The sequence below is a fragment of the Episyrphus balteatus genome, chromosome 3, assembly GCF_945859705.1.
Source record: "Episyrphus balteatus chromosome 3, idEpiBalt1.1, whole genome shotgun sequence".
NCBI classification, from domain to species: Eukaryota; Metazoa; Arthropoda; class Insecta; order Diptera; family Syrphidae; genus Episyrphus; species Episyrphus balteatus.
Genome location: NC_079136.1, coordinates 36,216,409 through 36,243,173, shown reverse-complemented (window position 1 = coordinate 36,243,173; position 26,765 = coordinate 36,216,409). Strand labels below are relative to the sequence as shown.

At 31.1% G+C, this 26,765-nt stretch overlaps 1 protein-coding gene and 1 non-coding gene across 3 annotated transcripts; both read left to right on the top strand.

Moving 5' to 3' along the window:
- The first annotated feature begins 374 nt into the window (after nucleotides 1–374).
- On the top strand, nucleotides 375–12,022 carry LOC129914554 (carboxypeptidase N subunit 2). Of its 2 annotated transcripts, none has more exons than XM_055993867.1 (5): nucleotides 375–677; nucleotides 8,262–8,472; nucleotides 8,542–8,945; nucleotides 10,905–11,273; nucleotides 11,339–12,022. In XM_055993867.1, exons 1-5 carry the CDS (start codon nucleotides 630–632, stop codon nucleotides 11,840–11,842), a joined length of 1,536 nt encoding a protein of 511 aa, XP_055849842.1. In that variant the 5' UTR covers nucleotides 375–629; the 3' UTR covers nucleotides 11,843–12,022. The 2 variants fall into 2 exon arrangements, with proteins under 2 accessions (XP_055849842.1, XP_055849843.1); XM_055993868.1 differs by lacking the exon at nucleotides 375–677 and adding an exon at nucleotides 3,544–3,752.
- On the top strand, nucleotides 5,200–5,271 carry Trnaa-cgc (transfer RNA alanine (anticodon CGC)). The gene has a single exon. It is a non-coding gene; the product is annotated as a tRNA-Ala (tRNA).
- Nucleotides 12,023–26,765: the final 14,743 nt, after the last annotated feature.

The following is a 26,765-nucleotide window of genomic DNA, read 5'->3' as shown; positions in this document are numbered from 1 at the left end:
TTTATTTCAATTAATTCAATTTCCTTTAATACCTTCTTAACAGGTAAAGAGAAGAAAAGAATATATCCCACACATAATGATTCACATAAAAGAATATGAACAAAAGACACAAAGGTAAAAAAGACCTCCTTTAATTCATTCATAAGCTTCGTCATTCGTATAGTAAATCGAATTTAAACAGAATCGAAATGGTTTACAAATTCCTTTTTCATTAGCAATGCATAGGGACTACCTACCTCTTTAAGACAAAAAAAAGTCAACAGGTCAAACAAAAAGGCAACCAAGTCACCTAACCACTTTAGCGAGAAATAAACTTCCAATTCCAGTTCAGTTCATTCAAAACGTGATCGGAGGCCAAACCTGCAGCATGTAACGGTTCTACTGCATAATTTCACACAATTGGCGGCGCGGTGTGTGCATTTAATTCGTTTTTATTTGTTTAATTTTTAAACTTTTAACACACATTTAACCGGTGTGGAAAGTGAAGTGTTGAAGCGGGTTAAACCCAGATACAGCGGGTAAGAGGGACAACACAAAAATTGATTTAAGGGTAAATCAAAACAAAAGTGAGTGTGGAAATAGGGTTAGATTTATTTAACTCAGCACACAGACATCGATTACATTCCGGCATGCGAATGAAGATTTGTTATTTGTGTTATTCGTCCGGCATTATAGAGGTAAATCGATTTGTATCTTAATTTGTTCTATACGTCCACAAAATAAAAAAAAATACAGAAGTTAAATTGAAAGATAATAAATTAAATAAAAAAATAAATAAAAAATAAAAACTGTTAGACCTCACCTTACCAATTGTATGTATTTTGTAGACTATACATTATAATCTATGCTAATTCATGTCAATTTTTTAAAAATTGTAATACACCATAAATGTTTTGGTGGTACAAAATCAGTTTTTTACTTCTCCTTTCTCAAAGTGCAATATGTCTAGCAGCTTTTGTAGCAGTCATCCATCAGTACCTACCTAAGCCTCGACGAGCTGTTGTTATAAGAAATTAAGAATTTAAAGTCTTAAACTGCACCAACTCCAGTATTCCTTGTTGCATTTTCTCAATTTATTGAATGTTTCAATTTTAAAGAATCCGTTTAATTCAATTAAAAAATCTATTTATTTTTATGTGCAGACATTTTAATTTAGAGTAGATTTCCGTTTAAAAAAATGCATGACATTTAAATTCAATACGTTTTCTGATTGAATTTACTTACATCGCTTTTTACTTGCGATATAGGTACTATAAATCAATTTATGCATTCGTACAATAATAAAAGTTGAGATAACATTTTTCCATGACATTACGATGGTAGACAATGCCAAAAAAGTGGGTCCCGGAAGTCCGTCTATCAGTCTGTCTGTCTGTCTGTCTGTAAACGAAGCTACAGCCTAAACGGATGGACCGATTGATTTCAAACTTGGTATGTAGCGTTATTTGGCGACTCTCCAGAGGGGTTTTTGGAATTAATATTTTTGGACCAAAATAACGGTACTTCTCATACACCGATTTTAGTAAAATTGAAATATCTCGAAGACGGCTCCAACGATTTTGTTTAAAAAATTCAAATGTTAGTTTTAAGCTTAGGTCGCAAGTTCGTGCGACCCAGTCGTGCATTTTATTTTTAGATTGAACCCTATAAAAAATATATCTAAAGCTTTAATATTACACGTTTTTAGAACTAAACAACCATTGTGGACAAAAATAAGCAAACCTTAATATTTTTAACAAATGTATGCACTTTAATTAAAAATTATTCCCTTTTAATAAATCTTTAAGTAGGTATGTACACAGAATTGATAAGAAATTAATTTTAAATTTAACTGAGTTTAAACGGAATGCTTTTATTTTAATAACAAATCTTACTATTTTAAACAAATGGGATTTAAATTGAACGTCATCTTTTTTAAATTGATATATTTATTCTCCATGTATAGACTCATACTCTTTTAACTTACTTCTACTCAAACCTATCAGCTCTTTCTCACTTCTTCTGGAGTCCCACAAGTGAGCCAATGAGGTCCCATCCTTTTTGATTTCTATATTTTCCATTCGTAAACCCAAACTCTTCAATAATGCCCTTTCTTATTACAAATTTGGATAATTTTATTTGGGTGATTTTATTTTGGTGATTTACCTTTTGCAAATACAAGAATACAATTACTGCCACTAAACTAAGGTAAAGGTTAAGTCTTCTTAAATCATCAGAATCAGAATAACTCACCAACTTTACTTTTATTACTTTTTTAACTTCTATTTATATTTATAACTTAATTGAAGATGCCTTTTATAACTCTCCTTAATTAGCACTTAATTATAAATAAGATGTAAATCTAAAAATTAAGTTGATATCAGTAAACAAATGAAAAAAAAACTCATACAAAACAATATTCTTGGTAAAATGACGATTCAAATATTGTATTTGTGATGCATCTATTCTCTTCAACTGAACAGCATATCGATAAAGAAAAAAAAAAATGGATCAAAGTAAACAAAATTTTTTGTTTATGAATCAGATTTGGGTGAAGATGAATCAGTCGATTAGGTATGTTAAGAACAAACGCACTTTGTAATATAGTTGTAGTTTGTTATTGTTTTTTTTTTTTTTTTAAAGGGTTAGAATACCTTGATTATGTTATACACAATACGAGCTTTTTAGAAAAAAGGGAGGAATTTAATTTTGATTCGCATTGATTTTAAAGTTTCTGGACATTAAAATGACAGTGAAAAATAAAGGCGGGTTCCACATCCGTATAGTGCGGCTAGAGAAAGAATCTCTTCGAAGTTTGGCTCATGGGTATATTAACGAGCATTTTGATAATGCAATCTGGTACTGACTTTTCACAAAACAAACAAAAAAAAAATTGTACTGGAAAAAGTAAACGGGAACAAGAAATCCATAAAGCGGATTTCTTGTTCCTGTTTACTTTTTTTTAAACCTCGGTCCAATTCATTTTTAAATGCTGCTCCTTTAACTTTATTTAATTTCTGGAACACGATGAGGTTCAACACTTGAACATAATCTTCTGAACTTTGATTTTGTGGCCCTAAAATACAAATAGTAAAAATTATTGACTTTGATCTGATTTTGCTGACAGACTAATCACTTTCAATACTATCTCCACTTTCATCAATATTCGTTTAAAGTAATTTTTTTTTATAAAATACACACCTATTCCAATTAATAGCTATTTTTAGTTATCGAAATCCTGAAGCCCTTGTCGAAGGTTTCTTATCAGTCATAAAGATTATAATTCATTTTTTTTTTTAAATGTAAACCAAAACATTTTATAGATACTACAGTGTGAGTAGGGGAATGTATTTAAAGTTATAATCAAACTTGGTCTGATAAACGATTGTAAGAGATTGACGACGACGAAGGTATGGGGTATCTTATCGTTTTTTTTCCCCGAATGATAAGGAAATATTTGTAATACCTAATAATAATACAAACGGTATTCAGTTTGTTATCACAAAAAAACTCGGACGGACATTTTCTTTCTTTTTCTCCGCTTATAATTTAGCGTAAAATTCGTCGATATTCAAAGTAAAAATATTTAAACCTTTTTTTCTAAAAAAATAAAATGCATAAAAATAAAGCTTTCTGATATTGAAATCATAATAAAATACAAAACAAAAGTGAAAAGTGCGTTTACAAAAAAAAAAAGAAGTTTAAAATTGATCACAAAAATTAACCTAGCCTTTAAAACAAAACTTATTATGGAGATAAAGATTAGTATAGTGGTGAGTGGCGTTTCATTGATTGCTATGAACTTATAGAATTTGTGATCCATACATCTAAAATGATTTTGTTTTTAATTTACTTTTCCCTATTTTATTTACTTAAGAAATCCAAAGAGCAACAAAATAGAGTTTAATGAAAAAAATCTGAAAATCTGTTGTCTTTCCAAAAAAGATAACAAATTTGGGAAAAAGTTGCAACCAACTGAAAATTGAAATAAGATAAGTTCGAAATAATAATAAATGAAACACAAAACCTGAAAAATTACCTCATCAATTTGACTCGGCTTTTCGATGAAAAATAGACAATATCGAATATAAATAAGTACATAAAAGTAGGTGAAAGTACCTAAATTAGAAGGGTAAAGTGAATGCATCCGAAAAGTAGTTTTGAAGATGACTTTATTGAACAAAATTAAAATTAGTTCGCTTAAAAAGGTTATTATTATGTTTTTGAAATTATTTAGATTTCAGCCTACGAACTTTGTTATAACAAAACTTTCGTTTATTCCTTATTCCGCTTCAATTTTCAAGCTAAGTAAACTTAAAATCGGGAACATAATAAAAGAATTAATAAAAATAAAAACACCAAAAATTAGTATTGGATTAAACGAAATATGCTATTAAATGCAATTTTTGTGAAATTTAGAAAATTTCGTATTTTCCAACAGTATTTTGCTTCCTCTGCCCATAATTGATTTTTGTTTTTTTTTTACGAACTTTTAACTAAAACATTTCCAAATAATAAGAAACAATTCAATAATCAAAATATTTTTTTTAATACGCCATTTCGCTAAATTAATTAATTAACAGTTCCAAGTTTTAAAAACTCAATTTCTTAATTTATTTAATTATTTCAGAACAACACCTCGGAAAAATTTTGTATGGTGTGACACTGGTTTATTATTTTAGAAACGTGTCCTTATATTGCAGTTTCCAAAAAAGTATAAATGTTACAAAAGTTGAAGTTAGATCGAAAGATAGTCGAATTTCTCTTTAACTTGAACTTTTTCAAACCCAAACAAAGAGTATTATTTTCTTCTCACAAATTAAATTTAAAAATATACTTTAGGTATATTAATTTTCTGTTCAGTTTTTTTTTTTTTAACAAATTTTTTTTTTATTGATTTTTATTTATAAAACTTAGCATTGAATATAATCGACACTATCTTCTATGTTTCGCTTAGATTCGTCAAGATAAGAATACAATTCTACGTAAAAATTGACATTTGCACCCTATTAATTATAGTGAATCTTCTTCGTTGGCTATAGGTCAACCTATAGCCAACGAAGAAGATTCACTTTATTTAAAAAGAAAGGTCACGGAATAAGGAAGTATTCCCTATTAATTATGTTACCTTATCACTGTTTTACTTTCTATGATTCACAAGACTTGGGTATTTTAGAGCATTGTATTTAAATAAGAACTTGGACATCGAATTTTATCCGTGGGGATGTAGCTCAGTGGTAGAGCGCTCGCTTCGCATGTGAGAAGTCCCGGGTTCAAACCCCGGCATCTCCATTCGTAGAAAAGTTTTTTTTTTATTATTAGTTGGAATGCAATGAGTGTTGAAAAAAATATTTATAATTCAATATATTTTAAGAACTAAATGGCTTATAGGTATAAATTTATAGCCATTGCGGTAAAAAAGAAATTCAACAAGAGTATTATTGCAAAAAGAATGAGTCAAGTGCATCAGTTCAGTACCTAGATGCTTATTCTTGTGATTCCCTTGAGTGGGTGGTATTTAAAAAAATTTAAATGGAAATAGGGTGTTTCCAGTTAAAAAAAATAAATACGATTGAAAAACATGGTTGATCGTATTGTAAGTAGGTACTCAAAATTGTAAGATTTTAAAAAATTGTTACTCGTTAAGTAAAATTGAAATAATATGTAATTTGGTTCTGAGTTTTTAGCCAAAAGTAGAACTTCAAGTACCTATAGGTTGTAATGTATTTATGTTTTTTTTTTTTGTTGAAAATTGCAATAGTTTAAAGTTTGTTTTAATTTTTGCACCAAAATGAATTTGTTGTCATTTTCCAAAATTATGGGAGTGAATCACTCCTTTTTTGTGCAATTTTGGAATTTCTTCATGACGAATTTGACAGGTGGAGTGATTTGACGTTTGCTTTTCATGTGTTTGTAATGCTAAATAATAAATAAAATAATAACACAATCTTTTAAATTCACTTTTATTGATTTTTTACGATACTTTATTGAATTTTTGTATAAAATTAAAACAAGCACCCAAGAATTTGACAAGTAGTCCTCATGAAGTCAAATGTAGAAGTATTGGTAATCACTCCGTCACTCCTTCAAAATTTTGGGAGTGAAGAATTCACTCCAAAAATTCACTCCTTTTTCAATTTTGGAATTTGAAATCACTCCTTTTGGGAGTGACACTTTTTGAATTTTGGAAAACGACATGTGTTAAATGCTAACTTAACTTAAATTTGAGTAGTTTTGTACCAATAATAATAACACTCAGAAAAAATGTTGTAATTTCAAGAACTTGGTACTTTTGATTAATTTTCCTAGGTTAAAATGAATCCAAAAACTTGCAATTCTTGTAACAAGAACGCAAATTTTAGCTTTTATCCAAGAATAAATTGTTGGCGTAATCGATATTGTTGGTGAATTTCAAAATCGTCAAAGCAAGGACCTAATTGTTAAAACGCCAACAGCGAAAATGTTTTGTAATGTTTTAAATTTAAGAATTAATTGTTAGTTCAAAAGAAAAATGTGAATCTTTTAAGAATATAAATTGCTGTCTAAAACAAAACAGTCAACAACTTATGAAATTTTATTTTCATTAATTTTTGACCATTTATTCTTTCCAACTTCAGCTTTTTGCCATAAATATGGCAAAATTGTCTTCTTCGAGCTCAATGCAAGTGGTGCTTTCATAATTGCATGGTTGCTTTGTTTACATGCGGTCATTTGCGATCAGACTAATGTCAGAAAAACTATTTGCGCATGTATTTTACTTTGAATTTATGAACACTTTTTCTGATTTGGTCCTTTTGTCAAAAGTTTAAAGTTTCAATTCAACCTCTTTTTCAAAATAAACCAATTCCATCCTTTAAGAAAAAAATCTTTTTTTTTAAACATTTCTCCAAATGTTTACAAATTTATTATATGCAAGAAATTCGCGGCTATTTTTGTTATTTTGACTTGAATTTTGAATTTCCATTCCAAATTTTGATAGAATTGAGAAATAAAGGAAAGCTGTATCATTTTTAACGTCATGTTCCTTCTTTCTTCAAGTTTAAATGCATTGCGCATAGGAATTTTTTCATTTGCACATTTGCGCTGCAAATATTTGCGTTTTTCATTTATGAACACCTGACATTTGTCATTTGCATTAATGAAAGCTTTGCATTCGTTAGACTTGCGCAACCATGCATTTATGAAAGCACCCAAGGTTTTGATGAAAGAATGGCATTTCCAAATCCCGACTTTTTGGAGTCAATCCGCGATTTAAGTGAATTCTATTTTTAGTGCATTTTTTTATTTTTTGTCCATTTGTGGTAAATTTTGAATATCATAATTATATTTTTGTGTTTTCATATTTGGTAATTTTTAGTTTTTCGCGATTCCGCGATAAATTCAGTTCTCCACAGATTTTTTAACAGACACACCGAAATTATGACTTGCAACAGAAGATGCACTAAATTCAATGTTAAGCTCCGCCGTTTTGCCCAATTTTTTACAAATCGGAGCCTTAATAAGTCTGTCAGTTGTATGCGTGCTTGAAACATGTAAAATGCATAACCTTACCTTACCAACGTTGAAAAAGAACGTTTGTCAAAATACTTTTTCCCTCAAAAATTAGTACTTTTTATACAAAAAATGCAGCCTCGAAGCATAATACCAACTATATGACTGACATTGACCATCATGAGATTCACCATAATATACCTATTAAATAACCGTGAACTTCCTTATTTTATATTTAACCGTAACAGATTATTCTCATCAGTTAGAAAAATGTTAATTTTGTCAAAATACTTTTTCCGACCATTGTAGAAGTCTATTTTTTAAATGCAATCATTTATAAAATTTTATAAAAACGTCAAGTAAACAGAGACAGTCTTATTTTACACTTATTTTACTCAAAAATATTTGTTCCCGGGAATTTTAAAAAATTAATTGCAAATGAAATTGTCATTTTCTCTACCCCTCATCACTTCTTCGCGTCCATTAGGGTCCATTTAGACAGTAGTTTTAAGTTTGATATTTTAGAGAACAAAGAAGTAAGAGATTAATGTGTAATTTTTAAAATAATAGTCTACGCCCACTTCTTGTCTAATTGCTGACAAGTTTATTTTATAGAAAATAGGTCGGGAATGTTAAATTTCACAAGATTCCTTGAAAACAAATGTCACTAATCTTATGAATGAAGTTGTAGGATTTACAATTTTACTTAGAAATTTACCAAATATTAAATTATAGTACTTTAAAATTTAAATTTGGCTTTAATATTTTGTTTTTTTTTTTTTTTGTTTCAGGTTATAGTTCTGACTTTGCTATCCTTGCAAACCTCCTTTGCACAACACGAAGATATTCCATATCAAAATGTAGAAAATATTTGTAATACATGTACCTGTATGAATGCACAGGATGCATACAAGAAATACCACCACATGTTGGATTGTTCAACCAAAAATTTCAATCATATCCTTGCAAGGTGGCCAAGTGAATTCGGTTCAAATCATCAAGGTATAAAAGTTTTATAAAATAAAAAATAATATTCAATATTTATGTGAACTTGTTGATTTTATTTTACAGGTGTGGAAATAGTTGCAACATTCTCTGGCAATAAAATTGAACTTTTACAACAATTGCCTGCAACTAATGCAACTTTGTTGTTTAGTTGTAGGCATTGTCACATTAAAGATATACAAGCTCCAACATTTATGGATGTTCCTAATATTGTTCGATTGGATTTGAGTTGGAATGAAATTACTTCGGATGCATTGTCAGCTGATGTTTTTCGAGGACCTTATAAAAATACTGGCTATGAACCGATTAAATTGCGTGATCTTGATTTGAGTCATAATAAAATAAGTTCATTGCAAAAGTTGTTATTTGAGCATACACCAGATATTGCTTATTTGAATTTGGGCTATAATAGCTTGAAAATGATGGACACAACTACTTTAATGGCTATATCTTCTGCAAGTTCGCTTAAAGTAAGTAGAATGATGTTTTCGAAAATGGTAACAGAAATATTTTAGGCTCTCCTATTTTTTAACTTCTGAATGTATGAAACGCTTCCGTTTCTGGTTTTTAAACCCAGATTTAATATTAATGTTTGCATTTCCATTTTGATTTAAAAAAGAAGAACGAAGCAGTGTTTATTTTCAAAAATTATGTGTTGAAAAATTCAAATTTGTATGTACATATGTATTTCCCAGTCAAAAAAAAACACCCTTTCTTCTTCGATATAAGAATGAAATCTTTTGATTATTGCATTTCATGCCAAATACAACTATAGGTATGATTTTTGGTAGGGTTACAACCAGTAGGATACTAGGATCTTCCATTTTTATTAAAATTCAATAAATATGTACATGCACCTACCAAGATTATGAATAAATACTTTGTCAAATTGTATCCACAGTTGGATTTTATTTCAATTTTGATAGGCAGCTGCGTTGTTTTTATAATGCATATAAACTTCTACTGCACATGCGGATAGTTAAGCTATGTCAAAAGAACATTGATTCGAATTTCATAAGAACTCAAAAAGCCAATGATTCGCGTAAAACGTGTAAGAACTTATCTATAAATGTTTAATTTGTCATCAAAACCTTAAATAAAATGAATCATTGGCTTTTTGGGACCAATCTCTTCGAAAAAACACCCTTTCACCAAAATTTTTTTTATGAAAACTCCTTATTCTTGCTTTCTATCCCAAAATCAATGTTTTTACCAAATTTCATTAGGGTGACCCATCAATTTTGTTTTCACTCAAAAAAAGACCCTTTTAACCATGATATTTGTATAGACACTTTAGATTCTTGTTTCTTATCTTACAAGTAACATAATTACTAAATTTCAATAGGGTACCACTAATATTACTCTTGTATTACACACTTTTTCAAAATTTTCTTTACTTCTAAAAAAAACACCCTTTCACATAAAAAAAAATTCATAGACTTACATTATTCGTAATTCTCATGGGAAAGAGAACATATTTAAAGAATTTCGTAAGGATACCATTTATACCATTGATTTTATCGGACTTATGGCGGATTTTTCCCTATTTCTCAAAAAAACACTCTTTAGCCTAAAATATTTGTATAGACTGTTCGGTTTCTTGGTTTCTGTTATAAATGAAACATTTTTACCAATTTTCATTGGTGTAACAATTTTTTTCTAGTTTTTGTAGTACTAGTTCCGAATTTCATTATTTCTTGAAAAAAAAACACCCTTTCACTCAAGATAATTTTGTACACTTTATAGATTCTTAATTCTTATACCAACCAAAACATTTACACCAAGTTTTAAAAATTAATAAAATTTAAGTCAGCTGTTATGATTCTTTCCTCACACACAACTTAACCCATCAAAAAAACACCCTTTCACCAAAAATAATTTTAAGAACTTTATGAATCCTTTGTCCCTGCTCTATCTAAAACCTTCATCCCGAATTTTATCACTGTAGCATGTTTTTCACATGGGTTTCTGTTATATTTTACTTGTTGAAGTCAAAAAACAAGCACCCTTGTTTTTAATCGGCAATAACTTTTCTTAGAGCAATCGTATTCACTTTATATATATATAGATTCAGCATCAAAAAATACCTTGAAAACATGTGTCACATGATGAAATTCAACAAACTGCTTTGCTTGTCGGCATTCATCAACAAATATAAAACAATTTTTAGCATTAAAAAAATGTGTATGGCGTATGAGTGTTTTTTTTTTTTTCAGAAAATATTAATTCGCTTTCTGTTCTCTTGCTTTATTTTGCGCTGGTGTTTTTGAATTTGCCCTTTGCTTTGCATGTACCAGGAATTTTGAGACCTATCTTTCTTCTTAATTCGTTTATTAATAGGAAGGTATTGGAAAGAAGTAAATAAATTAAGTTCCAAGGATATTTGCATTAATAATGATTTTTAATTTTTTTTCTTTTATGAATTTCAGGATCTTGATCTTTCCCATAACGATTTAGAATCCTTGCCATCAACATTGTTTAAAAATCTCATAGCTTTAAAGGCTCTTAAACTTCAAGGCAACAAACTTAAAGCCATTCCAACTGATTTAAATTTAATTGGCAGAACTTTAGAGTACTTAAATTTTGCCAACAATCCTATTAAAACATTAAATGAAGTCAATTTCAATGGATTCAAAACATTACAATACTTAAATATTAGTTCTATGAATGAACTTACCACAGTTGCCAAGGATACATTTAGCCATTTGGAGTCACTGGAATATTTATATTGTAGTCGAAATCCACATCTAACTTCGTTTGATATCGATGGACTGTTACATTGCAGGAATCTAGCTATTGTAACTTTTTTTCAAAATCTTTCAAAATCTACATATGTCATAACGAATTTTCTTCTTCTTTACAGTTAGATATTTCATATTGCAAATTGGAAACCGTCAACACCGATGTAGATCTGTCCAATGAATTGCCCAAAAATTTTACTGCCCAATGGCCAAAGTTACAAGCAATACAAGTCGTCGGCAATCCTTGGACATGTGATTGTAAATTAATGAAAATTCTTGAATATTGTGGCAAGGATGTATTTAAAATGGACATTCAAGCACGATGCCATTGGCCTTTTGGATTATCTGGTATTCGAATTTCCAATTTAACATCAGAATTTGTTTGTAATCTACCAAAAGAGTACATTGTACCAGAAGAAGTTGATCCACCGAAATTCTTGCGTCGGCGTTACATTGCCTTGACTATTGTGACAATAGCATTGGTGTTGTTTTTCGGTGTTTTAGCTGGTTTTGGGATAGTTTACATACATCGTAGACTGAAACGTGATGATTTTGGTATAGCACCAATCCGGTATACCAGTGTTAGAGTAAGCAATCAATCTGCAGCGTCGGCAATTTTAAAATAGAAATTTTTTTGTAAATGATGATGAGATAATGCCAAAGAAAGAAATTTTATTTTAAGAATATACATAATTAAAAATAATTATGACTCAATTTATTTGAATTTTTTTTTATATAAATAATTTATTGAAAACATTGTTAACAAAAGCTGTACTTAATGACTAAGTTTTTTTTTCTATAAATAAAAAACAATTTTAAACTTAAAATTTAGTGTTTACATTTTTCTCAAAATTTTTCTTTTTTTTTACAATAGTTCATAATAATATTTTGTTCGTTTTTTTTTTTTTTTTAACTTTAAATTAACAAAAGGAAAAAATTGGTTAGAAAATAACTTAATATTTGGTGTTTATGTTCGTTATTTTTTTTTTTACATTAGATTTATAACTTAAAATTGAGTTTAACAAAAGTACAAAATTTAAAAATTATCAGTTTACAGGTCTTTATTTTTTTTTTGTTTTAAGGTTATATTTTGGTTATTTTGTAACTTTGTTGTTTTATTTGATGTTTAAAATGATTCAATAGATATTTTTGTGTGTGATGATAAATCATATTGGAACTATGAATATTGCTATTAGACATAGAACCATCATTATTGCGATAACGAACAAACATCTTTTTGTATTAATGAAAACGGATTTTTTAACCTAAAGTGAATAGTAAATATTTTTGTTGTTTATAAAATACAAAAGCTTTTTTAAAAATTAAATTTTAGAGAAACAATATTAAGGAACACTGATTAACAAATTCTAATGACTAAGAATAATTTATTTAGCAAGGACACTTATTAATTTATGTACACATTATGTAAAATGTTGAAGATTATATTAAGTACTTTTTAAGTACTGTACAATGTACTCTATATGAAGTGGCTTATTAAACAAAAAATATTAATTAATAAATAGGAAAAAAAGTATAGGAGAAAATTATTTATTATTTAAAGTTTCTTAGAAAAAGTTCATTTGCTAGATTGTACTGAATAAAGTACTGAATAAAAGGAGTGGTTCAATTTGATTTTGTCATAGAATGTTTCTTTGGTTTTCTTTTGAAACCTTTCTAAACACGTTCACTTCCTTTTTATTAGTTTACATAATTTAAAAATTATGTAAAATTTGAAGATTAGAATAATTACCTTATATGTACAGTACAATCTACTCTACACGGAGTACATTGTACTGTACTCTATATCTTTTTTCGAATTTTTCCTTTAATAGTAAGAAAAAAAAAAGAATTAAAGAAAAAAGAAAGCTATTTGATATTATTAGAAGTTTCTTCGAAAAGTTCAATTTCTAAATTGTACTGAATAAAGTACTGAATACAAAGTGGTTCAATTTTATTTTTTCATAGAATATTTCTTTGCTTTTTTTATATTTTCCAAAACCGTTTACTTCCTTTCTTAAATCCAAAGATTAAGTAAAAACTTAAATACAAATAAAACTACTCTCGATTACAACACATACTCGTTAAAACGACAGATTTTATTTTTGTTTTAGTGTCTTAGAACTTTGTATAGATATAACCCCAGTTTGGTTTACGCTTCCAAAGAGTAAAGAAACTAACAAGCGTCATCACTATGATCACTTCCCTGACAATGGAAGAACAGTAGCAGTTATTTTGGAATTGGACGAAACATACAAAAAAGCACTATTGTTTCACCAGATCCTAAATGTTTAATTATTGAGAAATGTGAACAAAATAGGGTTTTTCTATTATTTAGTAATCAAACAGTATGAAATTTATTAGTTCTAAAGTAATCAAACAGTATTAAATTTATTAATTCTAAACAAAGAGACAACTATATTGAACTGCATGGCTCTCATCCCTCATTTTGTATGAGGTTATATTTTGTCGGCTCCCGCCATTTGAAAAAGATCTTCGTAAAATATTAAAGTTAAATTTTCTTAAAATCAAGTTGCTAAAGCATATTTTTTTATTCTTTAACATCTAAAATCTCAGAACATCCTAAGACGTTCTTTTTTGTCCTGACTTTAATTATACAAGCCGACCCCGCCCTCAAAATTCGAGTACCAATTATTATTATCATTTTGTTGTTTTCCAAGGAGGTCAATAATGAGATGCTAGCCCTTAGCTGAGATTTTCACCGGACACACTCACGAAATTATTGAGCAGCTTAAGCTTAGAAACTCATTACTAGGCAACCCCGAAGAAATCGTATGCGATAATAAATTTAGTAGCCTAGCATTTAAAGAATATTGTAATTTTCAGTCTTAGTTCAACGTTCAGCTGAAGATTTCCCCCCACCAGTGGTGTTGCACCATGTAAATGATGAGTCATACAGTGTAAACATACATCCAACTTAACCATCAAACCTGCTAAGATGTCATTCCTGTCAACATCAATTTTGCAAATTCATTTTAATTTTGTAAACCATTGCAATTTGTAGAATCAAAAAATTATTAAAATTAAAACCATTGTAAACCACACATCGTTTAGTTTCATTTATTAAAAAGAGGAGAAATAAAAAGTAACTAAGTTTGATCAAAAAGAAAAAGAAAAATTGTAAACGCGAAAGAAACTAAAATAAAAAGATAAGCTTCCCAAGCTATTGGATTAAAACACCACTTTTATAAAGATTTAAATCTTTTTAGTTTTTAATAATCCTTCAAAAATTTTATTGAAAAAAAAAAGAAAAGAAAGGTAAGAAATAAGAATTGTCAAATAAGTATTCGATATAGTAACAAGTTTTCATTACATAGGCGATAATACCATCAAGAAAAGATATCCATTTTCGAAGGGACCGCAAGTCCCTTCCCTTGCTCTGCGTACATAGCCAGGTGTGCGTTAAAAGAACACGAAAACCACAAAAAAAGAAACAAACAAAAAAACTAAAGCTTCTGCTTATTTACTTAACCAGAAAGAAAGCATAAAGAAAAAAAAAAAGCGAAAGCTCTTGCTCACTTGGAAGAAGTAAAGGCGAGAGAAAGAAACTTAAAAAGGACATAAGTACAGAATATGTATAGTAGGGTGGGTCAAAAAAATCGAAATTCTTTTTTTTGGATTGGTACTCCGAAAAATCGATTGCTAGACCCCTCTAGAATATACACGCCAAAAATGAGCTCTTTATATTAATGGGAAGGTCCTCCGCTTTGCAATTTTCCATTTTTACATCAAGCTTCTACTAAAAAAAAATAATTTTTTTATTAATTGACTTTTTAGCAAATTTCTTTTCATATTCTTGTAGGAAATTGAACGCTCTACAAAAAAGGCCTTATACACTTTTTTCGTTTATCTAACCGTTGAATAGATATTTGAGGTTCAAAAATCGAGAAAATCTTTAAAAATTCGTTTTTTGTTCTTAATTTTGTAACAAATTGAAAAATTATAATGATCAAACGCGCAAGACATATTCTTGTTGGAAATTGATTGCTCCACAAAAAAGGTCTTATTAACTTTTTTCATTAATCTAAACATTCTAAAGATATTCGAGGTCAAAGTTAAAAAAAAATATAAAAACATTTTATATTTTTAAAAAAATTTCTAATTCACTGAAACTTTATTATTTTCAAATTAGCAAGATATATTCTTGTAGGGGCTTAAACGTTCTACAAAAAATTCCTTGGAATGAAATTGATTGCTTTAACCTTTTAGAAGATATTCGTATCCAAATCGCAATGCATACGGGTCATAAGAAAACTATTGAAATCAGTGAGCATTGGTTTGGATACGAATATCTTCTAAACGGTTAAAGCAATCAATTTCATTCCAAGGAATTTTTTGTAGAACGTTTAAGCCCCTACAAGAATATATCTTGCTAATTTGAAAATAATAAAGTTTCAGTGAATTAGAAATTTTTTAAAAATATAAAATGTTTTTATATTTTTTTTTAACTTTGACCTCGAATATCTTTAGAATGGTTAGATTAATGAAAAAAGTTAATAAGACCTTTTTTGTGGAGCAATCAATTTCCAACAAGAATATGTCTTGCGCGTTTGATCATTATAATTTTTCAATTTGTTACAAAATTAAGAACAAAAAACGAATTTTTAAAAATTTTCTCGATTTTTGGACCTCAAATATCTATTCAACGGTTAGATAAACGAAAAAAGTGTATAAGGCCTTTTTTGTAGAGCGTTCAATTTCCTACAAGAATATGAAAAGAAATTTGCTAAAAAGTCAATTAATAAAAAAATTATTTTTTTTTAGTAGAAGCTTGATGTAAAAATGGAAAATTGCAAAGCGGAGGACCTTCCCATTAATATAAAGAGCTCATATTTGGCGTGTATATTCTAGAGGGGTCTAGCAATCGATTTTTCGGAGTACCAAATCAAAAAAAAAAAAATCGATTTTTTTGACCCACCCTAATGTATAGACATATAGCAGAAATATATTTTTGTTATCTCCTAGGTGCGTCGTCATAGTCGTCACATCTTTACAAGAACTTTCGAGATCACCTCTGACAGCGATTTCTACGTCATCGAAAGGCTCCAGTGGTGACTCGAAAGTGAATTTTTGGCAGTCGCAACTATAAAACTACTCTAGATCGACAAGTTAGCACTTCAGGCCACCTAGTCCAACATAACATAGATATATGTATCATAAAAAAAAAGAAAAATAACGAAGATATAAAAAAGAAAATTTGAAAAGAGTGAATTAATAAAAAAAAAGGAATCATAAAAAAAAAAAAAATGATAAAAATTGAAAAAAATAGAGAAATAATAAAAGAAAGAGAAGATAATTCGAATTTCGAAAATAGATGGTAACTTAAAAAGAGAGTTTAAAATATTTAAGAGAAGTGTTGAAATTAAAGAAGTGAAATTAAAGTGAAAATAGATATACGGTTTAAAAGAAAAATTTTTTAAAGAAAAGAGAAAAAAGAGGTATTAATATCAAAAACAAATTTAGAAATATAAGTTACGTAACTAAGAGAATTAGATACAAAAAAAAAGAAGAGAAAAACTTTGAGCGGGAAATTTAGTTTCATTACCTATTTTTTTTATTAAAAGCAAAGTGAATGAGCTTTAAGAAAATTTTAAAGTAAAAAAAAAAGGAAATTTAATTTAACGTAAAAAAAAAGGAAATTAGTATTTTTTAAAATAAGAAATAAGTAAAAAAAATATGAATGTTAACCATCCCATCCATCTCTAAGCATAGTATGAAATTCAGTGAAATTCCCCAGTCAGTTGGAATTTTTTTTGCCATCAAAGTTATTATTTTTTCTTATTCATATTTTTTTTTACCCCATCATCAATCAAACCTCAACAAAATCGCAACAATATGCTGTGCACACCATTTTGGAGCGATGGTAAGTGAATCATTTTTCTTTAATTAACTATATTATATGAATTTAATGAAATTATAATATTTTTGAGTCGGCAATCAGTAAAAAAATAAATACAAAAAAAAAATTGATTACGTACTTAAAGTAAGAAATTAATTTTTTTTATTGTGGAGAGGGAAATAATAATTAAATTTTTTTGTTTGAGAAAATGAAACTAAAAACAGATGAATGGAGATGTCATTTTTTTATGAATAAAGTCAAATGTTGTAAGTTTTAAGCAAAGAATAAACGAAAAACCGAATTTAAAGTAAAAGTTAAATAAAAAGATGAATTTGTGTCAAAACTAAAAAAAAAAGTGAATTCGGCCCATCGCGTTTGATTTGACTTTTCCTGCATTTTATATTTTCTAGTGAAACCAGTTAAACCTTGATAGCCACAGCAACATATTAGTTAAGCAAAAAAAATTTCTGTGCTCCATTTGGAGAATAAAAGTGAAAAAATAAAAGAATTTAATTTAAAAAAATAAATAATCTTCCCAGTGATATTTGTGAAAACTACTTTCTGTTTTTCCATTAAATATAATGGTTGTTTAAAAGAATTGTTTGTTTGTTTTGAAGGTTTTTTCATTTTGAAATGAAATTAAAATATGGATTTTAGCAGTACGGATATAAACCGGTGAAATAGTACTCCATATAAGTACTTTTATTCAGTGGTTTTTCTGTAGTTAAAAAAGGACTGGTACTGCACTTCCAGATTTGCTTCGCTGATGTACTTTTAAAGTACATTTATGTGTACTTTTAATGGAGGGGAAATTTATTTCATCTTGCATGCAAGAAAGAGATAGCTGCTTCACGTATTCTTATAAACAGTATAGTATATAAATGAGTATACTATATAAATGAGTTTTTTCCCGAGCTCCTATCTTTTTTCAGTGGAAAAGAAGTACTTCTTGTACGTACGTATTTCACCGGTTTTTTCCGTAGTTCTACGTTTTCTGGGTATATTTATTCTTCTTTTTTGTAACTTGATGACAGAGCAGCTTTCGTTTCGTTTTTATATTTGACGAAAGTTCAGTTCTAATTTGAAACTCGTGAAGGAAGGTGGATTTAATTAGCAGGGTTTTATTGTGCAGCGTTTGATTTGAAATAAAGAGTGGTTTTTATAACATTTTCCACTATAATTCTTGTACGTGTTTTATTTTTACTGGTGAAATATTTGTACTTCCATTTGCCTCCGCTGTGCTACGATACATTTGGCCCAGGTCGAGCCTGATATTGTACCAGCGACGGATCAGTACAAGCGCGTTGTTAAAAAAAAAATGTATGTGCGTGCGTGCAATTAATATTAGTGCAATGTGTTTAAAAAGTGCAGCGCAGCACGAAAATTGAGAAAAAAGTGCTATGAAAAGTCAAGTAGACAAAAAGTCAAGTAGACAAGCACAAAAAACGAGCAGGAATCATTTCTCGACATAAGTAAGTAATTACAGCAGGCAGCACATTTTTCATATTTACTATGTGCTCAGCTCACAATATGTAAGTAGCGAAAAGGTTTTTTTTTTCTTTTTACTTTTAATTTTATCTATGCACACAAATCATGTTTCAACATGATGTGTGTAAGCGACAGTTGCATTGCAAACTCTACATCAAGAATTTGAGCAGGGTAAGAGAGTTTTATAGATCAAAGAGAAAAACACACTCATACGTGCAGCGAAAGGAGAAGAAAAATTAATAAGCGACAGACACACAAGAGCGAATGTGCAGCGGTCACACAAGAGCAAGCTCATAGCAGGAAACAGGAGAATGAAACAAAATTTATCTCATTAGAAAGAACCATGTCGCAGGAGCAAGTCGTGTTTTTTCCAATATTTATTTTCAATCGCATAAGTGCATCATTTTCTTTTCCGATACTTAACAAATGAACAATTAAACTTTTTCTTTATCAAATTATTCAGCAGAGCAGCGAGCAGGTTACAGAGCAGCGAGCAGGAATATTTAAAAAAAATAATAATAAAAAAAAAAAATAATAAATAAGAGATGGAACAACAACAGCAGGTATCTAATGACAGCTATACGCTGGATGCCGGAATATTTTTGATGAGCAGGATGCTGGCATTCGTGCGGTCCTCAACCTTTAAGGATTGTTCGGTGGCAGCTGCACAGGTCAGGCTGAAGGCCTTGCAGGACGCTTGGGCACAAGTTAAGGTGTCCGAGGCCAAAATTGCGTTGGTCGAAAATAATAATAAAAAAAATAAAATAATATATAAGAGATGGAACAACAGCAGGTATCTAATGACAGCTATACGCTGGATGCCGGAATATTTTCGATGAGCAGGATGCTGGCATTCGTGCGGTCCTCAACCTTTAAGGATTGTTCGGTGGCAGCTGCACAGGTCAGGCTGGAGGCCTTGCAGGACGCTTGGGCACAAGTTAAGGTGTCCGAGGCCAAAATTGCGTTGGTCGAAAATAATAATAAAAAAAATAAAATAATAAATAAGAGATGGAACAACAACAGCAGGTATCTAATGACAGCTATACGCTGGATGCCGGAATATTTTCGATGAGCAGGATGCTGGCATTCGTGCGGTCCTCAACCTTTAAGGATTGTTCGGTGGCAGCTGCACAGGTCAGGCTGGAGGCCTTGCAGGACGCTTGGGCACAAGTTAAGGTGTCCGAGGCCAAAATTGCGTTGGTCGAAAATAATAATAAAAAAAATAAAATAATAAATAAGAGATGGAACAACAACAGCAGGTATCTAATGACAGCTATACGCTGGATGCCGGAATATTTTCGATGAGCAGGATGCTGGCATTCGTGCGGTCCCCAACCTTTAAGGATTGTTCGGTGGCAGCTGCACAGGTCAGGCTGGAGGCCTTGCAGGACGCTTGGGCACAAGTTAAGGTGTTAGAGGCTAAAATTGCGTTTGCCAACGACCTTCTAATAAATGTTGAGATGCAGCGTAGAATTGCCGAAGCAGAGGCGAAGTACTATGACGCCTATGCCGCCTTGAAGGAAAAGGTAGACATGGCAGCAGGATCAGCAGGATTAGCAGGAGCAGGATTAGCAGGACTAGCAGGGCCGATCGAAGTCCGGGTGAATCTTCCGTTTTCACTACACGACGTTAAGAACACCTGGGGCTACTTCGAGGGCGATATAACGAAATGGCAGGGTTTCCGTAGAGAAGAAAAAAGAGGTTTTCTTGATTTCAAGGATATTTTCACACAAGGAAGTTGCTTGGGCAACTCTATATTATTTTCGAGGAATTCGAGGTAAATACATGTGGGATGAGTAGTGAACAGGAACGAACGACCAACACAGGACACCTAAGACGAAGCAACAAGACAATAACTAACACTAACACACAGACAAAACACAGAACAAAGCAACATAACGAACAACCACCAAACAACGCAACGGGATAATGGGATGATCTGTAGACAAAATCCAGCAAAGTAGTTTCCTATTATATAATTGAGTTCAGTTGTAAATTGTCATTGAGCCTGGCCGGTCTTCGTTTTAGTTCAAGTAATCTGTTAAGTTGATAAAAATAAAACTATTCGAAAACATAAAACCGGTGTTTAATTGTAGAGCGAGATTCTACAATTGGGGACTCAACCAGGATCGAATAAAAAAAAAAAAAGAAAGAATTTAGTCGTGTGCGCGATACAAGAAATACAAAAAAGGAATTCAATCCAAAAAGAAAAAAAAAACTTATTTCTGCGTGGAATTCAATCCAAAAAGAAAAAAAAAACTTATTTGTGGGCGGAATTCAATCTAAAAAAAAAATTATATGTGCGCGTTACATAAATATATGTACACACATGTGTAAATCGAAAAAAAAACGAAATAAGTCGTGTGCGCGAAATCTTTGTAAAACAAATACAATCCGAGAAAAAAAAATTATTTGAGCGCGTTACATAAATATATGCAAATCGAAAAAAAAACCAAATAAGTCATGTGCGCAAAATCTTAGTATACCTAAAACATAAACAATTCAATCGAAAAAAAAAAAATTATTTGTGCGCGCATTCCAATTAAAAAAAAAAGGCTTCATCCTAAAAGAAAATAAAACTATTTGTGCATAAATAGAAGTGCGCAATCGTTATTTTTTTTGTGTTAACTGTAAAAGCAAAGAACGAAACAAAAAAGAAAGAAAAATCAAGAAAATTGAAACTGTGAAAAAAAGAAAAGAACAAGAACAAGAATAAAGGGCTTCAACCTAAAGCGGTGTTAGTGGTCGTGTTTTACAAAAAAAAAAGGTCTACACACATATACACGAATCACCAAGATCATCGTGGTTGTTTGCTCCACCGAAAGGAGAAAGAAAAGCGCCGTGTCCAGGCAAACGAAGAAGAAGAGTGCTGTTGCAGTTTTTTTTTTTTTTTTTTTTCGATACAAAAAATACATGTATGGGTAAGCGAAGACCGTGCCATTTTTTTTTTCTGAATTTAAATAAAAAGAAAATTTAAATTAAAGCTGGTATTTTTTTTAAATAATTTTAAATACAAAGAACTTTATTTTTTTAATTTTTTTTTGACAATTGTGAGGGGTAGAGTAAAATTATTAATATGGATAGGGACGAAATTTTAGGGCTAACGGTGGACGGACTTAGAAGTAAACTGACTGAATTACACTTGGAGACAACGGGACTTAAACGAACGTTACAGGACAGACTGCTCACCCACTTTGGGCTATCTCGTGACGACGATGAAGACAGCGATGTAGAGATGGGCGGACGAGAGGCAAGGCGGGCTGAATTTGCGAGGGTCAGAAATTTCACTTTAAAGGACATCCAAGACTCGCTAGCTCATTTCGATGGATCTGGGTCCCTGGCCATTGAAACTTGGATTCAAGAATTCGAAGAAAACGCTGTAACGAAACACCTCTTGAATACCTTTATGCGTTGCAAGAGATAGGCAAACTAGTAAAATTGGATGATGAGAGCCTCATCGAGTATTTTGTGGAAGGAATACCGGACGCCAGGCAGCATAAGCTTATGCTGTACCAAGCGACAAAAATAGACGAATTAAAGATCCAAATTAGGGCGTATGAAAGAGCGAAGGTTTCTCTGCCGCAGTCATCAAACTCAAGAGGACCCTTGCGCTATACATACGCTCCAGGTGGAAGCACTCCGGCCCAGATACAAATGAAGGACGAGAAGAAGAAAACATGCTACCGTTGCGGAGATGCTCATCATTTAGCAAGAGATTGCCGACCAACAACATCAGCGAAGTGCTTTAGATGCAACCAAACGGGACAGACCAGAGCCGTGGCCGAGTATCCAGTACCAAGGGACCCCAAAACGCTTCATCGTTTCTTGGGCTTAACATCATATTTTCGCCGATTCATTGAGGGATATGCACTCATGGCTAAACCCTTGTCCGACCTGTTGCGCATGGATGTGAAGTTTGAGATTAAAACGGATCAGCTGATTGCTTTTGAAGAATTAAAAGCGGCGCTAGTCAAAGAGCCTGTGCTAAAATTATACAACCCAAAAGCTGAGACGGAAATTCATACGGACGCATGTAAATATGGATACGGAGCCGTCTTGATGCAGAAAGACGGAGAAGACCAAATGTTTCACCCAGTACAGTACATGAGTCGAAAAACCGCCAATGCGGAAGAACAGTACCATTCTTATGAATTGGAAGTTTTGGCGATCATCGAAGCCCTGAAGAAATGGCGAGTATATGTGTTGGGTATACGGTTCAAAGTCTTCACAGACTGCAAAGCGTTTACCCAAACGATTAAAAAAGAGTATGTCAACTCGAGAGTGGCTCGATGGGCGATGTTTTTGAAAGAATTCCAATGTGACGTTCAACATCGATCGGGCACGAGAATGAAGCATGTCGATGCTCTAAGCAGAGTGTTTAGTCTGATGATCGACAATTCATTGAGTCATCGGATCAAAGAAGCGCAGTTGAAGGACGACTGGATAAGAGCGGTGCAGAGGATTCTCGATAGGGAGGAATATGAAGACTACTTCACGAAAGCGGGGGTATTATTCAAAGATCCCAACAAGGAACTTATAGTGATACCCACGGCCCTAGAGAAAGAGATAATCGGAATAGCACATCAACAAGGTCATTTTTCCGTCAAGAAAACCCAAGATCAGTTGGAGAAGACATTCTTCATTCCGGATGTCACAAAGAAGATCACCGAAGCAGTTAAAGGATGCGTCAAGTGCCTCATCACTGAATCCAAAGCTGGCAAAAAAGAAGGGTTGCTGAGACCCATCGACAAGGAAGACAAGCAACCTTCCACATAGCAACCTTCCACATAGACCACGTCGGCGTTGCGGTCAAAAACAAAAAAAATATAGAAGATGTCAAGAAAGAAGTGTGAAATGGAGGCTCAACTCCAAAACGCGCTAGCCGAAGTTAGAAGGCTACGTGAACTAAATGAAACCTTGACCACATCAAGAGCCAGCTCGGTTTCAGCTAGCAACAACCAGGTGAGTCGTCCATTTACTATGGGGTTGAACGAAGTCAACATCTTCATCCCCAAATTCGATCCCCAAAAAAAATGAAATTTCTATCCAAGCATGGATAGAAAACATCGAAAGATTGAAAGTAAATTATTCGTGGTCAGCCTTATTCTATGCTTCACTTCGGTTGTCCGGACCGGCACGAAGTTGGTTTTTGTCAAGTTCATGAAGTAAACCAAATTGTTAAAATTCGAAAAGATGCGTGTGATTTCAAAACAGACAAAAAAGATTACACAAATACATATTTCAATAATAATGGAAATTTACAACGAGTGACAAATGATCGTGTAAACACTACACACAGTCTAAACACTACAGATCGTGTAAACACTGCACACCGTGATGGGGGATAACAGCTATAATTGTTTTTGTTTTTAATTTGAAGTATTTTTTGACAGATCAAGTCAAAATAAATAGTAAAAAAGTAAATTGTGATATTCTTTTTAAGGTATATTATTAATAATTTTATATTTTTAATATTTATTGTGATTGTTATGTATAACTTTATTGTTTTAATAGATCCTGATGATGGCACTTGTTGCCGAAATATATTGATCGCAACAAAAACAATTGAGTTTTATTTCGGAAAATATTGGAAGGAATACAAAATTGCAACAATAAAACTGCATAATCAAACAACAGAGATGCCGCCAAAGTATTTAAGAAAATCGGATTTTGTTGGTCATAAGCGACCCAAACTAATTTAAGGTACATAATTTCGACAGGAGGCTGAATATTTCTAAAGCTATCAAAATATTCTATTTGTCCAACGTTTTTATAGTACTTTTAGGTCCATTTTCTTCACTCGGAGTTGAACATAACTTGAGAAAGCTACATAACACAGTGGACAGCAGAAATTTTTAAAATAGTAAAAGTAAATCTCACTAATCCGATTACATATTTGTTAGAAATTATAAAGGGAACCATATTAAAGGGGGATTCTATGAACTTGACGACTCAGACACATCTTTAAGTCATGGATACTTAAGTGATTGAATGAATATAATTTTATTGTTTACGCAGGATTTTTGTTTTAACCCAGAATCATACACTGGGTATATTTAAAATAAACTGAAATATATCAATACGTTATCAAAACGTTACAAATGTGATGGAACTTATGGACAAAAGAAAATAAGGAAAGAAAAACATGTAGAAGGCAGACGCATCTTTTCGCATCATGGTTTGTTTTAAGAACATCTCCACTAAGGCGGACTTCATCGATTCGAATCACAGCCTTAATTATTAATATCACAGTGGTTTTTGATATATAAATTTTTTATAACAAAAAAAAAAATTAACGATTTATCGTTTCTGCTGATACCTTCACTTTTGTGAACAGCTACATTAAGACCAAGAAAAATAGATAAAAAGTACTGGAGGACTTGAAAATTTAAATTCAAAGAATCATTTATTCTCGCGGAGCCTAAAAAAGAAGCAGTAGCTGAGGCGATAACTTTCAGAAGAGATAAATTAAAATCTCTTTACATCAAAGTCCAATCGTACAAGTTATGATTAAAATCGCAATCCATGCGATTATGAATCCATAATTACTTTTTGGATTCTTCTCTTCGTATCTTTCAGATACTGTATTTTTCTGATACACCCACATAAAGAATATTTCGTTGCAAAAGCAACTCGTCAAATATTCTTTATTCGTTGCATCTGCAACACCACAATTTTGGCAATTCAGCAAAAGTGTAATTAAAGATTTCATTCCCTTGGGCATCAATCGCCCACACAATTTTAGGACAAATATGCTTCCATAGATTAATTGTTATTTTAATTCAATGTATAAATTAAGTCTTAAGAAACACACCAGTGACTCCGGTCATACGACCGATAAAATAATAAAGAATAAATAAAGGCAATAAAGCCAAAAAAATATTTTTTGAATTAATTTGTACCCAAGGAACATAATTCTTTAAATAAAAGTGTGTTGTCGTGTTTTTATTTGAAAGTTTTCTTATTATTTAATACGCAATGGTTTTTGACCGTTATGATTTTTTTTTTCTTTCAACGTGTTGGCTCTCTGGTTGGAGTGGGCCTTTTCTAATGAAAAAGAGATATTCGAACGATTCCCTACTGAAAATCTTGAATAAAATAGAACGTCATCAAGAGTTCGAATAACGTAACTTCTCTCTTTAAAAACTGGTATAAAAGCTGCGTTCCTTTGGAAATATTTATCTACTTTTTAGTACTTAAAGTTGCTTTGAACTACTTTTTCAGTATAGCAAAAGTAGTTCAAAGTAGTTATAAGTACTAAAAAGTAGATAAATATTTCCAAAGGAACGCAGCTAAAATGTTTGTTTAAAAAGAACTTTAATAAAATCTCTTTTTGTTCCAAACAAACCCTTAGGGGAAAATCGCTGCCATTTATTTTGTAGTGGCAGACTCACTTAACTAGTTCCAAAACCCAAACACAGATGGCAGCACTCAATAACAAGAGAAAAGTCGGTTGTATTCCCGAACCTATTTTTTATGCTAAGGTTATGCACCCTGCATTAAACCATTGTGAATTGTCATTGTGTCAAATAAATAAAATTCAGTGCTTAGTGCACTAACAGTCACAGTAACAGACGCTTGAAACAAAAGGAACAGTTTCCATACGGTAGTAAGCAAAGAACACACGCTGCAAGACAATTTTTTTTCCACTAAGATTTTTTTGCAACAAATAACTTTGGCGCCAATTTTTGTTCCAACAAATAACTTGCCAACTTTTTTTTAAGTTTTTTTTCCAAATAAATAAATTCACTTTTGATTTTTAAAGCGTTCAACACTAATAAAAAAGTGTTTTAAAACAAACGCTTTAAAAAGTAAAATGTGCATTTCGATTTGAGAGTGAACGCTTTGATTACATTTCTCCATTTCAACAAGAGAACAAATTCCTCGATCCTCGCTTTCGTTTCAGTATTCAATTCAGTTTCAAAGCGTGCAGTCGGTGGTCTCCAGTTTTTTGTACTATTCTAAAAAAAAAAAAAAACATTTTGGTGCGGTGTGGAAAAAAAAAACACTATTGTTCGTGAGGTAAAAAAAAAACACTTTGTGCGTTGTGGAAAAAAAACACCATTGTTCGTGAAGTAAAAAAAAACACTTAGTGAGTTTTTACCTACCATTAATTGGGGTGAGTTTTGTAACTTTATTGTACAATTTTATATATTTTTACTTTTCTTACGTTTTTACGTAAATATACAAATTGCAGTTAATTT